The 15,352-nt window shown below is 38.0% G+C and overlaps 4 protein-coding genes across 4 annotated transcripts; 2 read left to right on the top strand and 2 right to left on the bottom strand.

Moving 5' to 3' along the window:
• Positions 1-556: 556 nt before the first annotated feature.
• Positions 557-3,100, bottom strand: pigx (phosphatidylinositol glycan anchor biosynthesis, class X). Its single transcript, XM_062424673.1, has 6 exons — positions 2,939-3,100; positions 2,472-2,562; positions 2,241-2,376; positions 1,868-2,081; positions 1,131-1,231; positions 557-1,015 (listed from the first exon to the last, which is right to left on the bottom strand). Exons 1-6 carry the CDS (start codon positions 3,000-3,002, stop codon positions 878-880), a joined length of 744 nt encoding a protein of 247 aa, XP_062280657.1. The 5' UTR covers positions 3,003-3,100; the 3' UTR covers positions 557-877.
• A 683-nt stretch (positions 3,101-3,783) lies between these two features.
• cep19 (centrosomal protein 19) lies at positions 3,784-5,052 on the top strand. The gene is made up of 2 exons (XM_062424672.1): positions 3,784-4,077; positions 4,595-5,052. Exons 1-2 carry the CDS (start codon positions 3,948-3,950, stop codon positions 4,933-4,935), a joined length of 471 nt encoding a protein of 156 aa, XP_062280656.1. The 5' UTR covers positions 3,784-3,947; the 3' UTR covers positions 4,936-5,052.
• Positions 5,053-5,247: 195 nt separating this feature from the next.
• ing5a (inhibitor of growth family, member 5a) lies at positions 5,248-9,475 on the bottom strand. The gene is made up of 8 exons (XM_062424671.1): positions 9,385-9,475; positions 7,970-8,041; positions 7,486-7,652; positions 7,128-7,239; positions 6,943-7,042; positions 6,645-6,780; positions 6,464-6,525; positions 5,248-6,334 (listed from the first exon to the last, which is right to left on the bottom strand). The coding sequence occupies exons 1-8, from the start codon at positions 9,419-9,421 to the stop codon at positions 6,295-6,297; spliced, it is 726 nt and encodes a 241-aa protein (XP_062280655.1). The 5' UTR covers positions 9,422-9,475; the 3' UTR covers positions 5,248-6,294.
• A 675-nt stretch (positions 9,476-10,150) lies between these two features.
• On the top strand, positions 10,151-15,332 carry plekhb2 (pleckstrin homology domain containing, family B (evectins) member 2). Its single transcript, XM_062423531.1, has 8 exons — positions 10,151-10,282; positions 10,991-11,041; positions 11,598-11,750; positions 11,846-11,948; positions 12,036-12,075; positions 12,432-12,518; positions 13,177-13,291; positions 13,898-15,332. Exons 2-8 carry the CDS (start codon positions 11,005-11,007, stop codon positions 14,032-14,034), a joined length of 672 nt encoding a protein of 223 aa, XP_062279515.1. The 5' UTR covers positions 10,151-10,282; positions 10,991-11,004; the 3' UTR covers positions 14,035-15,332.
• The last annotated feature ends 20 nt before the right edge of the window (positions 15,333-15,352 follow it).

Genomic DNA, 15,352 nt, shown 5'->3' with positions numbered 1-15,352 from the left:
GAACACTCAAATTTAAAGTACGGTTTTGTGGGTTTGAACAACATGTAGCTGCCCAGGAATTTTTACCAATACACTGAACAAGTTAAAGAAGGTTCAATGACTGTGATATATATATTCCATATCATTCATGCTCTGTAGCTGACAATGATATATGACTTTCTTGTAGATTTGGGCAAACTTCCACTACGAAAAATGTCATCAGATACTATCATTGTTAGCATCACCTGCTATACACATTACATTTCCAGCAGTTTTATTTACATACCCAATGAGCAACTTTTGAATGCAGTGTCTCAAAATAAAGTATTTTATAAAGGAAGTACCATGGGGCAGAGTATCATTACTTCAGTAATTTCTTACCAGCTGTATCTGTGGTGATATGCAGTTTTATGACCCTGTAGTTATACTTTCCTATCTTTTTGGCAGAAGTCAGACCAAATAGAGGAACATTTCATTGTTAATACAAGATGGAACATGTCCTTGGCTCATCAAGACAAAAATCACCACAGAGCACACATAACAGAACAAGTAAACACAGCATATTTTTGCATTTTATTATATGTAATGGAGTGTAAAACATTGTTTGCCGTTGGGATAAAGGATTTCCTAACATTGTGAAAGGTGGTGACAGGAGACGCTCTTGAGTTAAGTGCGTCACACTAAGTAAATAAACTATCTTCCAGTATGTTCTGGGCTTTATTCTGACTTCAGAGTCAGGACTATATGAATGGTCAATGTTGTACAAAAGAAAGTAGTAACTAAAACAAATGTTTGCTTAACCGTAGCTGGTCCCAAGAAGCACACTACCTGAGTTATCTGGATTCTGTTGAATTGAATACAGTTTTAAACTTAACATCTCAGACTGACCATCACTGTTTTAAACGATTTGATGTTTCCACATGAATTTGGAAAGTGCAGCACAGCAGATAATTGTGACTAGAAGAGTTCCCCCACATACAGGCGTTACCAAATACCCGTCGCCAACCGGTAACTGTAAACTCACATGGCTGCTCCCCTACAGGATAGAAGATATTTTTTTAAGTGAAAAGGGAAAAAGAAAAACAGAATTAATATCAACAAAAGTTATACTTTCTCCATGTAAGATTTTGATGTAAATTCTAGAAAACCACCTGCTGATGCTGGATTTTAACCCAACGACATGTGCTTGAATTGTCAGCAGCACAGGGGGCGTCCACGACTGTATGAGGCTTAAAGTCGTTCAGCTGTGTACCTGAAAGGAGGACAGAGGTTTAGATTATCGTAAACAGTCATTTCCTGGTTCCGTCAGCTACATTTTTTCATAGACAGAAGATAAAAACATGAATAATGATATTAAGATATAAAGGATTAAGATATAAAAATCAAAAAAGCTACACACAGTAGGATCAGTTTAATCGCTATTAATAACCCTTCAATCATGACATCAGGTGATCATATTATCCTTTAGAGTTGTGTGTTCCTTATAATATAAATTCAAAGATTTGGAGGAAAAAACAATCAAATGTGCCAACACATATAGCACTATAGCTGAGCTTAAAACACTCCATACTGTAGGAACAATGATCCATTTCAGTTGTTAAGTAGCCTTGAATGAAGCTATTTAGACAAGGTATTCTTTGAAATGTAACTAGAAGGATTTGTATTTTCATTTATCTTTTAAAGTAAATCTTAATCAGAAGGATAATCAGGTATTTTAACTTCCCTTTACTGTTTTCAGAATTGGATCCTAAAGTCACAGCATGTTGTGAAGGAGTAAAAAGGTTGGTTTGGCAGCAGGAAACTTTGGAGTTATGTAATATACATTTCTGGTTACTTGTTTCTGAGATGGGAGACATACCAGTACATGACTACTAGAATACAGACTTACATTTTTCTGTCCGCAGCAGCAGCTCTGGAGGTTCTATTTGAACAGATGTGAAAGTTTCCCCGACAAATGAGGGCTCGTGATAGCGGCCGTGTATTGGAATTGATACTTTTATCAATCCGGCAGTTTGATCATTGAGGGTGGGATACACATAGGTGACAAATCCTGAAGTCTTGTGAGCAGGCACCTCTAGGTCAATGGCTGAATCTAGTAATATCTAACAGAGATAAATGCATAAACAGTCCGGTTAATATATGAATACATAGTACACATCATTGTGGTTTGACACATTTATCCTGACAAAAACATTGTATGATGTTTCTGCTCAGTTGTTTGTTACATAAGCAGTTAGAAGAGTGTTGTAAATAAATCTTACCTGCCAATCACTGTGATCTCTCAGGGATGCAAGCTGGTATGGATCAACGTAGACACCACTAGGCCATCTGTGAACCAGCAAAACTGTGACACCACTGAGCCCATCAGGGCTGAGCTCCACAGTGGTTACCACATCCCTGAAACATATAACACAGAAGTCATTACTCACGATACTCATCCACTAGCCTTGAAGATGTTTATTCTGCCACTTAAGAAAACACACAGTCTATACCTGTGAAAACCTTTGTTGCTGATCTCTACGGACACTGATGTAGTTTCACGCCCCTGGTTCAGGAAACCACAGTGGTTCTCATTCTCCTCGCCTGCAAAATGAGTTAGATGCAACGGTCAAGACCACAAGACTAGACAAGAGCACAAAAGCACATACATGACTAATGACCAAATATAAAGACGCTGGATGTGTGCATTCATTTCTGTCATTAGATGCATTCTTTGGCTAAACAGCAAAGCCACAATTTAATATCCACCCAAGATGATGTGCTGTTTCACATTTACTTCTAAACTGAATCCTTCCTGTCACTCTTCTTTCTTTATGCTTAGTAGTAAGATAATAGACACGTCCTTTTTGCAGAAACTTTGCAAAGTTCAAGAAATCGATGACACAAAAGTGATTATCATTTCTATGTTATTATACTGAGTATTATTATTTCAGCTCGGAAGTTTAAAAGTATCCCTTACCCTTTTCGACCAAACAATGACATGTCAGTAAACAGGCCAACACAGAAAACAGTACAAGATACATCAAAGGGGTAAAGTGACTTTAAATCAGCCTTTTAAAGCCTGTTTTTTCTCTTTATATGGTGAAGAATATCTGCTGCTCTCCTTTGAATTGTTTGCGGAAGAGTGTCTCGAAGGACCCTTTTGTAGTTCTAGGGTAGCTGCGGTGATGCCAGTCTAAAAAGAGTATTAAGTGCATAAGTATAAATTTGTGCTGAAATAACGTTTTCCAGGAGCCTGAAGTGCAACAGTTAAACAGTCAGACAGTGCAACACATACAATACACAACATAAAACGTAAGGACATAAACTTGAACAATTTGCAGACTGTAGCGCTGAGACAATATAGACTGTAAAACAGGACAGTAAAAAAGACTGTCAAATGTAAGACTTTAGTGCAAGATAATAATATAAACCATTACAACAGCAGGTAGTTTTTGTAATTATAATAGCATACAGGATTGTGTCATTATATAATAATTATAACAGCCAAGTGTTAATAAAATCAGCTATTCTGAAAGTTAGCAGATAACATCGGCAGCGGACTTAAAGAACTAATTAACGTCGTAAACCAATTTTTCCTAGGATGGTGAAGTCATGGTCCGCCCTACTGCGTCTCTGATTGGCTTATCCTGATATTCTTACCCAAACCCAACCAATATAAACAACGAAGGTAACGAGTATTAGCCAATAAAAGGCAGAATAGGGCGGGTCATGACTTTGCCATCCTAGGCAAAAAATGGCTTGATTAAAATGTAGGCAGGCTTCCGTGAAGACGAAAGGGTCCGTCAGCAACAGTCGGTAAACACTCGGGTAACATCTCATCAACTGTGTGTGAATTTCTTATTTCATACTCCTCTTTCTGATGTCCGTATAAGACATGAATGGTTATTTTTAATATGCTTTTGTGTGTTACTGCTGAGCGCTAAGTGGAAACCTGTTTAAACTGGGTTTGCTGATATAAACAGAAGATGCGTTTCGAGGCGAAGCGGTGCGGAGTGCAGTTCAGCCCTCCAGCCATCGTCCTCATTTATCAACACAAGGACACCAACAAGGTGCGGAAAAGAATAATACCTGTGCGAAACTTCTCCAAATGTTCTGGTAAGGTGACTCATATGTACTTTTATTTTACACAATCATAGAAACCTTCCAGTCCATGTAAAAAGTGTGAAGGTATCAATAGTAATTACAAATTCAGGGCCCATTATTTTCTCCCCTTCTTATTAAAAAATAGATTTCCAATGGTCCTCTGCAGACGTTGGCTCCTAAAATAGTCATCTCTCATCATCACCACAAATTCTCTTTTACAGTATACAGTCATGGTTCATTAAATCACCCTGTCACCTAAATATTATATTGGGACTCAGTTTTAACTATTTACTGAATGCTAGTCTTTTGAGGTTGGATTATCACTGCCACTGTGCTCCAGATCCTTAGGGGCCCCAGAATAACTGTAAAGCAATTAGTTTGTGGCAATCTGATGTATTGTAAATTAATATGGAAGGTATTAACTGTAAGGATGCTTCAGCTAATCTTTGACTCAGCAGCAGGTAATTTTTGCTTCCACAGAGCAGTTTGAGTCCTTGATGCCAACGTGTCTGCTTTCTTTACTCTCCAGATTACAGCACAGCTGCGGAAAGGCTGAAGAACCATCCTCGGCACAGAGACTACTTGGAAGGTGTGTCCCAGAGCCAGCTTGAGAGACTTCATATCATCCTGCGAGATCACATGCAGGGCTTCAGCCTGCAGCATAGCCTGGCCTCATTCCAGCTGGACCCTGACCAGGACCTGAACAAACTGGACGATGATGAACTGGCTCGTAAGAAAGGCCAAATGGACAGACTGTTTGAGAGGAACCAGAGATGCAAAGATGATCCTGACTTTGTTTACGACCTGGAGATGGATTTCCACACCAAAGAAAAGTGCAGCTGGGATGAAGAGTCCGATGATGGATTTTAAAGTTCTGTTCTTCGGTCCTTTCAAATTGAGATTGTAGATAACAAACCATAAGATCTTCGGATTTTCTATTAAAGAGATGCTGATGTTGACTACAGTGCTTAATGTAGAAGATGAACAGAAGTACCACCAGTTGAAAGACATCAGTGTTTTCTACCCATTTGTCAGCAATACCCTGTAGTCATTTAAACCATGTAGGTGTTCATGCACAGGGATTTGTTCTGAAACACACACACACTATATTTTCCACTTCACACTGCAATGAAAGGAATAATGCACGGATAATAGTGAATATTTATTTGTTATAAAATACTGAATTTACAAAATACAAAGACTTTGGCTCTTTTATTTGTGGCTTATACCTACATGAGTAATATTCACAGTTGAATATGAAAGATGCTAAAATCCTATTAAATAAAATTTGAGCGTTCACCAATAAGTAATCAATACAACAAATATATCTTTGGGAAAACCGTGTCCACAAAATATTGTTTCATATACAAAATATATATATTTCCATATGGTTTGATGTAATGTACTATGGCAAAGTTTTAAGTGAGATTAACTTGATCATAAAACCACGCCTGCAGTATCAAACCTCATTAGGGGAAAATTTCATTCAAAGTGCTTAAAAACCTCATTCAGAGACACTGACTGACTGACCATTAGTACCACAATACATTCAAAAATGTCACAGGTTTTCGTGAGAATCAGACAATTTACATTACTTTGCTTGTTTGGCTTAAGCTAATCAAAACTAATTTTTTACATGGGTATCAATTGCAGTCATTGATGCAGTGCTGATGTGTTCTCTAAGGAGGTAGGTAACGGAAAATCTGACACACAATTCCTTTTACCGCCACAATTTTTGGTAAGGATTTAGGTGTTTAAAACTGTAAATTCTCAGCAGGCTTTCAATTTGTTTAAAAAATAGTTCTTTATAAAATTGAAGTTTCAAGTATACTAAAGCCACAATCCGGGATCTTTGAGTATGTTACTGACATACATTAGATATACAATATATGATTTTCTGATGGGTGATCATTTGTGTAACGTCAACTTCACTGCCCAGACAAATTTACCCAGAGTACACTAATAACATATAGGTGATATGATTATTTTAAAGCTACTGGACAAAGACAGCTGTCTTAAAAACAATGACACAAACAGTGAAGCCAATAAAACAGCGATGATGTGCCACAAGTGTAGCTATACTCCAAATCCGGATTAGGCCTTTAAAAAAGCTGTGTGACCCACCATCTCTATGGAGAGTAATAGGAGCTGAAATATATATATTACACTATTAAACTACACCGAAATACATACATTATTAGTTATAAGTATTTCTAAAAACAATAAATCTCATTTTTTCTTCTTGTCTTGGGTGCATCTCGGACAAAACCTGAGAGATTTGAGAGAGAGGAGAAAAACAAAGATGTTTAGACACAGAGGACAAGCATTCATTTTCTGCATGAATTCACAAGCAAACAACACATAAGTTAACATCCTTTCACTACTTAAAGACTCTTACCATTTTCCTTTGGGCTTAGTGGCAAGATCAACACAAGCAAAGTGAAACCACTCAATCGGACACTGAAAGGGATGAAAAAGGATGTCAGTGTTAAAAAAAGGCAGTCAGCAGATTCTGACATGAAATAAATTTGTCAAACTTAATTTAGCAAAATAAAAATAAAAAAGTTATGAAAACCTACATCTGGGTTATCACATCCAATCATCTCTCCGTATGACACCTGATGGCACAGGCAGTATGTAGGCTCGTTGGGATCTACTGGCATGTCCAAAACGTCTGATGGCTGCATAGGCAGGAGGGCTTCACTCAAGTCTGGGCTGAAAGTCCAACATGGAACAGAGAGCATGATTAGAATCAAATGTGATTACAATGAGGTGATATCTACAAGGTTATGAAACGCCGGCTGTGTGACTAATAGATTTTCAGGTCTGATGAACATGTAGCTCAGACTCTGAAAGTCATCATCTAGTGAAAGTTACCTGTTTTTCATCTTTTTCTTTCTTGGAGAATCTTCATCAGAACCTTTCCTCACACGTGCTCTGGATCCACGCTTTTCTCTCAGCCCCCGAGAATCGCCCTCTGTGGAAAATACTCTCATTTACACATGCGCATTGATAAGATCTATATTGTTCCTTGACGAAGGCCGTTCAGTTACCCGACTTACTTTTCAATGCTCTTCCATCTGTACTTTCATAGCCGCTCACTTCCAGTTTCTCCTTCAGCTCATTCTCAAACCGTGCCAGATCTGCATCCAGTCTGCGGATATGCTTGTCCACCTGCAGGGAAAGAGTTTCATGAAGATTAGAACCTGACTGTGTGCTTCCATTTTCAAACTGAAAATACTAAGAAAAGGGATTAATTACAAGAAAGCATTACTTAAAATGCCTATTATGATCTTTGCTTCAGCCCTCAAATCAACCACCATTACATCTAACACTTCAGCCTGCTATCACATATACAACAAAAGCAGCCATTTCCGTCTATTGTACAGTTGTGATGAGATAACAGTTGTTCGGACTGACCATTTCGTAGGTCTGCATTGCAAGCTGGACTTTGTCATCGCTGAACTCTTTGCACTTGCTGTAGGCATTTTGGATCTTCTGCAGGTGCTCCACTCTTTGTTCTGAGGCCAGGTTCTTCACATTCAGTATGTACTCTTCAGCCAGTTTGTCAATCTCACCTTTCTTTTCTGCACAACAACATGATTACAGTGCTGAAAATGACTGCATTACATTTAGGGAATTTTTCAGACATAATTTAAATGAGCTGTCATTATCAATTAATGTCGCCATTGCAAGTCACAATGTCTGTCAGTGAAAAGGGTCTATTAGATCTCTGCTCAGGTTAACACTGAGTGGACAGTTTAATAGTGTAGGTTGCCCCAACTGACCTGAGAGGTGTAATCATGTAAACTAAGTGAAAACATCTGTGCTGGTAAACTATGGGTATGTAAGGGATTCATATTCATGCAGCACTAATGATAACTTCACAAGACTAAATTATTACCTTCAGTCCTGTTGTCCAGGTCCCGCATCAAAGTAAAATTTCTCTGTAGCTCACATGGTAGATTCTCAATACCTGTGGACAAGACGGACATGAAGGAGGAGACTTTCAATCATAACACTTATTTTTCAGTTAATTTTTGTAGCATACTTGGTTGAAATTCAAGCCATGTTCAACAACTGCAGGCTTGACTGTATCATCCCTTATAACATTTCATTAAATAACAATTTAGTGTAAAAATGTCCTTCACAGTGCCAAGTGAAAGAATTTACCCCCCAATACTGCTCCTCTATAGAGCTTCTGAACCTCTTTTAGATCACTATTCTTACTACATGATTGCTCAGAAACAAACTGTTAATTGAACATTTCCTCAATATGTACAAGTAAATGCCTTTGTAGCTCCTTGTCTGCTGGATGTTGTGCAATGGTTTTCAGAAAGAACTAATGTCATTTCTATATGATATGTAAGGTCTATGTAAGCTTGTGGCCAAAGACTTTAAAAAACAACAACAAAAAATGTAATACAGGGTTTTTGCAAACCAAGGCTAAGGGGGGTCAATTTAAAAATGAATTGAAATGATTAAACATCAATAAACAATACAATACACATTAATTCACGCGCAGGAAATGTAAACTTCAGTTAAATATCATATTTATATCAGTTTGAAATTCATTTGTATGCAACATAAGGTAAGTCATTTCTTTCATACCACTGACACTTAACAAGCATGTTGTAGATGTGTGTGTGTGTCCATGATCAGCCATGCTTTGAGACGCTGTGCAGACGTTGGATATGATATTATATCATGGTAAATATTATAGGCACCATTGATAACGGAAACAAACTGTGCCTCCTCTGTAAGTGTCACAGCTCCGTGCACCCATTACGTGACGCACTTCAAACACCGCGCCCCGGCGCCTAAACGGTTACACGCGGTTAGCAACAGGTTGCAAATGCATGCTGTCTGATTTTCTAACGCAAACACAAATGTGGATCAAATGAACACAATTCACAAGTTTTACACCGCCCAGTATGGTCATGACACTTTCAAAAACCTAATATAAATAAACGCTGCAAGTTGCTTGTTTCCTAGCTGCTAGTTATTAACTGTAACACTGTCAAGGAACACTAAAGGAACACAAGCCGCTAACTGTAACTGTTTAATGTGTGGCACTAGGGCATTGACAGCAGCCTCGGAGTAATTTCTGCTGCGCGCACGGAGCATTTGTCCCACTTTACTCCAGGGAACGCTATATCGCGATGCTAATCAGTTAACGCCAGCTAGCCAGCTAGTGCCCTGCTACCTGTCAGTTGTCCGCCAAGCGAAAAAGTCTTCGGTACAGTCAAACTAACCCTCAAACACATATCAGATGTTTAAAATGTTAGTACCACTACAGTATATTCCCTGGATACTCACTGTCAAGGTAATGTTCCAAGTATATTGCCGTCGCCATTTCAGGTTAGCTTTTAGCTCCTGCGTCGTTAGCTCTGTAACTGTTGACCCGAGAGCTGTCGGCTTGTTTTGTGACCTGGGCTGCCCGGCGGTCTCAGTCAAACTTCTCTGGGCGGGAATGAAACGATGCTCACAACTGCAAATAGGTTGAGTTAGGGTACGCTTCATTCAAACACACATGCAGTCGGAATCACACATATGTGCAGGATACAACTTTGTCTTTTTTTTAATCTTGCATGCGCAGTTGCACCAATGTGTACATAATAATAATATACTCATTTTATTTATTTATTTATATTTAGAATAATTCATCATATACTATTGCACAACGCATAATTACCTTTTCTATTCTACTATCTTAGTGTTTTTCTGTTTTTCTATTTCATTTTATTCTGTTGTGCACGATGTATGCTGGATGGTGCTATTTTGATTACCAACAAATGTTAACAAAATATCTGCTTGTCTATTCACTTTGAGAATGTAAACCTTGAACTACAGTTTCTTACAATTGGCCCGCTCACCCTGTTGGCGCACCGGGAGGACAAAACAAGCGCGCCCTCGCTGCGTTTGCTCGCACTTTCCAGCGCTGTCAGCTGACAGGTGACGTCATCCAAAACAAACGCCCCCCCCCCCCTCGCCTGCTCTCAGAGAATGAACGGTAACGAAGATGCTCGGTGGGCGGGGCTTAGCGGCAGCCACCGACGACCAATAACACACGTCTAGAGTGTGTGTCCACTTCGTTTATCGGTCAGGCTTTTTCGGTACGAGGAGAACATCGTGTTTTTTAAAATTCCTCTCAGTTCCGTGTTTTCTGTAGCCTCACCAAAGACTTCATATTTTCTTCAAAAACACAAATAATCCAGTAAGTAATCAAACTGTGTGCTGTTCTTCTTGGTTAGAAAGACACGTTTTAGCCAACTATGAGTACAGTGGGCTAATGGGTTATCTCGCTACAGACATATTTACCCAAACTACGTTAATTAACGCTAGCTAACTTCGATTACGTTTGGTATCAGACAAAAACACAACAACATAACCTTAACTAACCTAACTCATGCTATGCTTCAAGTGTCCTGATGTTATTGTTTTACATCATCAGTTATACCACACTTTCTTAGTATTACAACTCGCCAATAACAAATAAGGATGCCCTGCTCTCAACAGGCCTATTGTCACATGAAGGTTTGGTTAACTAGCTGGCTTATTGAGAGTAAAAGCCAAATAACTGTTTGTTTTAACAATATATAAAAGCACTAGATACCTAGTTTCTGTTAGCGTCAGTGTTGTTCTAATTAACCATATGGTGTCAACGTGTCTCTTAATGAGCTTACGTAAAGTTGCAAAGTCAAATCTCGTGATTAAGATCAATAAACTCAGCCATCAGTGATCAATATTACTGTTCTTGTTGTTAGAGGTTTTCTTTTTAGTTTTGAAAATGTCATTTTCATTTTTTTACTAATGGTGCTGCGAGTCACGAGGTTTGTTTTTATATGCCACACCCAGTCATCATACTTTATCTAGTTTACATTATTACTAAGACACTGTATTATAAATGTGTTTGTTGTTTTAGGTGTTGCCTCTAAGATGGCTATGGTGAAGAGTGGTTGGCTCCATCGACAAAGTAAGTAGTGGTACACAGGCACAACAGCTTCAACACCATTTTAAAAGGGGACTGTTTTCAGCTCTTTATTTTTTGTTCTGGGACTTTACTTTAGTAGCTTTGTATGACTTCTAAAAATCCATCTGTACACATTTGAGGCAGAATCCGATCCGAAATATGGGAGCGAACAACAACACATGGAAAAACCAAGACTACAGTATGGACAGCTGTTTATACGCATGCATGACAATCTGAGATCAGCTCATTGGCAAGATAGAAAAATACACCACAAAAAATAAGTTCAGGACAGGTTGAATCCTTTGCTTTTGATTTTTAGTGAGCATTTTTACATATGTTAACCTTGATTTTAGGAAGTTTTACCAAGTTTAACATAAATATCCAACTTTATATCTGTGTATAAATAATGGAAAACCACAAAAAGCATCTCAGGTCCCCTTTGATAAGTATTGTATAATATCCAGATAACAAATAGTAAAGATGCTGCAACAGTTGGTGAGAAATAAATCAGATAAATCTATTTTGGATTGAATTTGACTGTATTGTATTTTCATGTTAGGTACCATACTGCGCCGTTGGAAAAGGAACTGGTTTGACTTGTGGGCTGATGGACGACTTGTGTTCTATAATGACCAACAACGCCGTGACATGGAGGATGATATCCACATGAGGGTCGACTGCATCAACATCCGCAATTCTTCTGCGTGTCAAGGTACTTGTACACGATGTGCATGATGATTTCAGTGAAACAGATTTACAGTGTTAACTAACTTCTACTCATGTTTTTAACTGTGTTTGGCTCCTCAGACCTGAACCCTCCAGAGGGGAAGATGCGTGATGCCTTACTGCAGATCGTGTGCAGAGATGGTCGGGTCATCAGTCTGTGTGCAGACAGTGCAGATGATGCTCTGTAAGACATTCTGAGTCATCATATCAGTTTGTTCATTTTTTTCTTTTAATAGACATTATTTTAATTCCAAGACTCTTTTTGTTGCAGGGCATGGACCATGGCACTGCAGGATGCCAGAATTAATGCGGTGAGATACTGCTACATAGTTAAATAGTTTTACTTTTGCTTTGTCCATCAAAATATGAACTGGTAGTTGTTGTAAAATCAATGTATCTATGTTTTCTATATTAGATTAACTGTGACTTCAACTGAACTCAGAGTTACAAAGTGCTTGTTTCTTACTTCCAAAAGTACAGGAACTTTGGGGGCGGGGTTTGTAGGGCTGACCATTGCTGATTGGTCAAGAACAGACACTGTAGCTACTTTAAGTTGTCTACCTGGTTCCTCAGATGCAGGGGAAATGCAAACAGAGTTGTACAACAGGGATGTTTTCTTAGTGGCTAATGATGGTAACCTAATTTCTGTTGTTTTATGTTTTTTTAGGTGGTCTCTCCTCCTCAGATCAGCTTTGCACAGGAAGTGATTGCTTCCGCTCCTCCCCCCTACTCAGAATATGCTCCCCAACCTCAGGTAAAAGATCAAACAGTTTACATGTGACTGTACACTAGATAAAAGTTTAGTATAACCCAGTTTTTTTTGTGCATGTCAGCCCCTTTCCTTTTTACTCTCACAATAAATTAGTCAAACTCAGTTCTGTATATCTATAGACTGTTAACAGACAAGCATTGTGTAAGATACATAAACATTGTAAATATTTGATTAGGGTTTCAAGTTTGAGGAGGGAAATCTGAAGCAAAGAAAATCATGAATAGAAAAACACCTTTAAGACACTTTTTAAAGTGGCCATCGGTGAAAAGGAAATATCTTTTCAGTGTTTGTCTCTTGAGGAAGCTTATGTCATACACACATGATTGCACTGTAATCATATTTTGCATCATATGTTGCATGTTGTCACAGTATATTTTCCACTATTCAATGATCCTTGTAAAAGGAGAAGGAAACTAATGAGTCAGGTAAAACCAAAAAAAGAAAGACTACTACATAACAACAAAGTAGACGCCTACAGCCATCTAGTGGTGTAGTAATAGAAGTGGATAAAACTTACTTAAAGTAGTGTTTGTTACATTAACACTGAATCCAATAAGTCTCTGTAGTATGAAAGGTTTGTGTGTACTGAGGATCAAATCAGCAGAGGCCTAATGGGGTTTTTCCTCTGTCACTTCACCAGGTTTATGCTCCAGGACCGTATGGAGAGTATGTTGCCCCTTCCCCACATGCTACACAGATTGTATACTCAGCTGATGGGCAGCCATACGCTGTTGCTTATCCTTATCAGTACCAAGGTAAAAGACTGCGTATTTCTAGGCAAATGTGCAGAAGTAAACCTGAATATTGAATGTAAGATGGTATCGAATAATGCAAAAATGCAACAAGCAAGTTTTACTCTACTGTGTGAGGCTGCACTTATGCTACAGTCACACAATATCATCAGAACGGGAAGAACAGGATAACAACCTGCTATTCTGACTTAGGAGCATTCACACATTATTTCAACATAAATACATTATTATTATACATTATTTTCAACGTTAAATAATGTTTTCTAGTCTTGTCACACCAAAAAAAACTAAACTGGCTGCTTTTGTTGTTACATATTTTTGTAGCGGTTTTAAAAAGTGAAACCAGATAACTGAAATAAATGGTAATCTGCTCCCCTTTAATTATTTAAATGGTTCTATTCGTGTAAATATTGGTTTTAATTATATTAAATAACAACTTTTTGAATTCTTCTAAATTCTGATGTTTTCTAGTATAACCTATACTGATGTTATTTAGAGCAGTTAAAGGCATAAAAAAGTGGGTTTACTTCTGCTCTAGGTCTCCTCAGTTGGAATGAGGTCATTTTCAGTATTGCTAACTCTAAAATAATGTTGTCGCTGTGTTTGTAGGCGGGTACCCTGCTGCTGGAGTGAACCATGTTGTAATTCGGGAGCGCCAGCGTGACGATGGAGGAGATGTGGCTTTGGGCATGCTCGCTGGAGCGGCAACCGGTTTGGCACTTGGCTCTCTCTTCTCTGTCTTTTAGAGTTTTGATTAACACGACACCTTATAGCACACCGTTCCCCCGTTTATGCAGCATTTGGCTTCTTCTCTGTGCCATCACATGAGTTGGAGTAAAATGCCTCTGTTGGGCTGTTTCCATCTATGAAGCATGATTGTGATGAGCAGGCGATTACTCCCTATGTGTCCTATATATAAATACTGTTAGCACTTTCTCAGATGCCCTGTGTGGCACTCTCCCACCCCTTTTGTGTTGTCTGAAAATGAATGTTCTTAACCAAAAATACTTACTTTTAAGAGTTATTTAAATGACAAGAAGACTCAACTATCCTCACATATACTACAGCTCCTCTTTCTAAACATCTCAGTCATGTTTGTTCCTGTTTCATGGAGCACCTTTATCCTTAATGTTTTGTTTTTTTACAGGTTTTGTGTTCATCTGTGTACTGTACCTCATGCTATTTGACTTTTTTCTATTTTGGCTGTGAATATGCTGTGTTTCTTCAAGTTCTCAGGTTATTTGTGGTGGAGGCAGGCTTGGATGAGAGTTGTGTAAAGAGGATTGTGCACACAAAGCAATAAATCAATGAAATCAGAGCATTAAATTAATTTCATTGTAGCATTTTGAGGTACCTGTTTCGGGGGAATCTGGTTGAGATTTCATGTTTTATGTTGTCGTCACCACAAATAAGTCTACATGTGAGGAAACACTGGCATGTACACAATGTGCTTTGATGTGAAAAGGGACTTCACTCCTTAAAGTTCTGTCTTATTTTTTTCGTTGGCAGCTGTCGGATCATGTTTCATTTCATATTAGTGATTTTATATTTTGGTTTATATTTCAGTGGGCTCGTGCATTATGCACAATACTGATCAGATGAATCAGCCTACATCAGTTACACTTCAGTTACTTAGTTTTCACTCCAATTGACTTAAGTATTTTCAGATTTTCCCATTATTCATGGTAATTATGACTCCATTTATTCACATAGAATGGCAATTTCTGCTTGGTGTAAAACATTTGGTCTGCTTTTCAAACAGATACTGTATATCGTCATTAATCTCACTGACTTACGAGATGTATAAGACTTGTATTTCCAAATCATTTCATTGTTGCAAATTATCAGCTTCTGCAAGCAGTGTGATGTGATGTCATTTTTCTACACGTATTACATTGTTTAAAGATGTAAAATTCTATAAAAACCTGTTATATTTCTCATATCAAAAGTACTAATTAATTTATGATTTACCCTGCATTTAAAATACAAAGATCTGACAATTAACGAAGATGTATTTTAACAATTAAATATATTCACAAAGTTATGAATGACTTTTTTTGTTTG

Source organism: Scomber scombrus, chromosome 8, assembly GCF_963691925.1.
Source record: "Scomber scombrus chromosome 8, fScoSco1.1, whole genome shotgun sequence".
Taxonomy (NCBI): domain Eukaryota; kingdom Metazoa; phylum Chordata; class Actinopteri; order Scombriformes; family Scombridae; genus Scomber; species Scomber scombrus.
The sequence above is the reverse complement of the archived record's forward strand: the minus strand, read 5'-3'. Positions and strand labels throughout refer to the sequence as shown.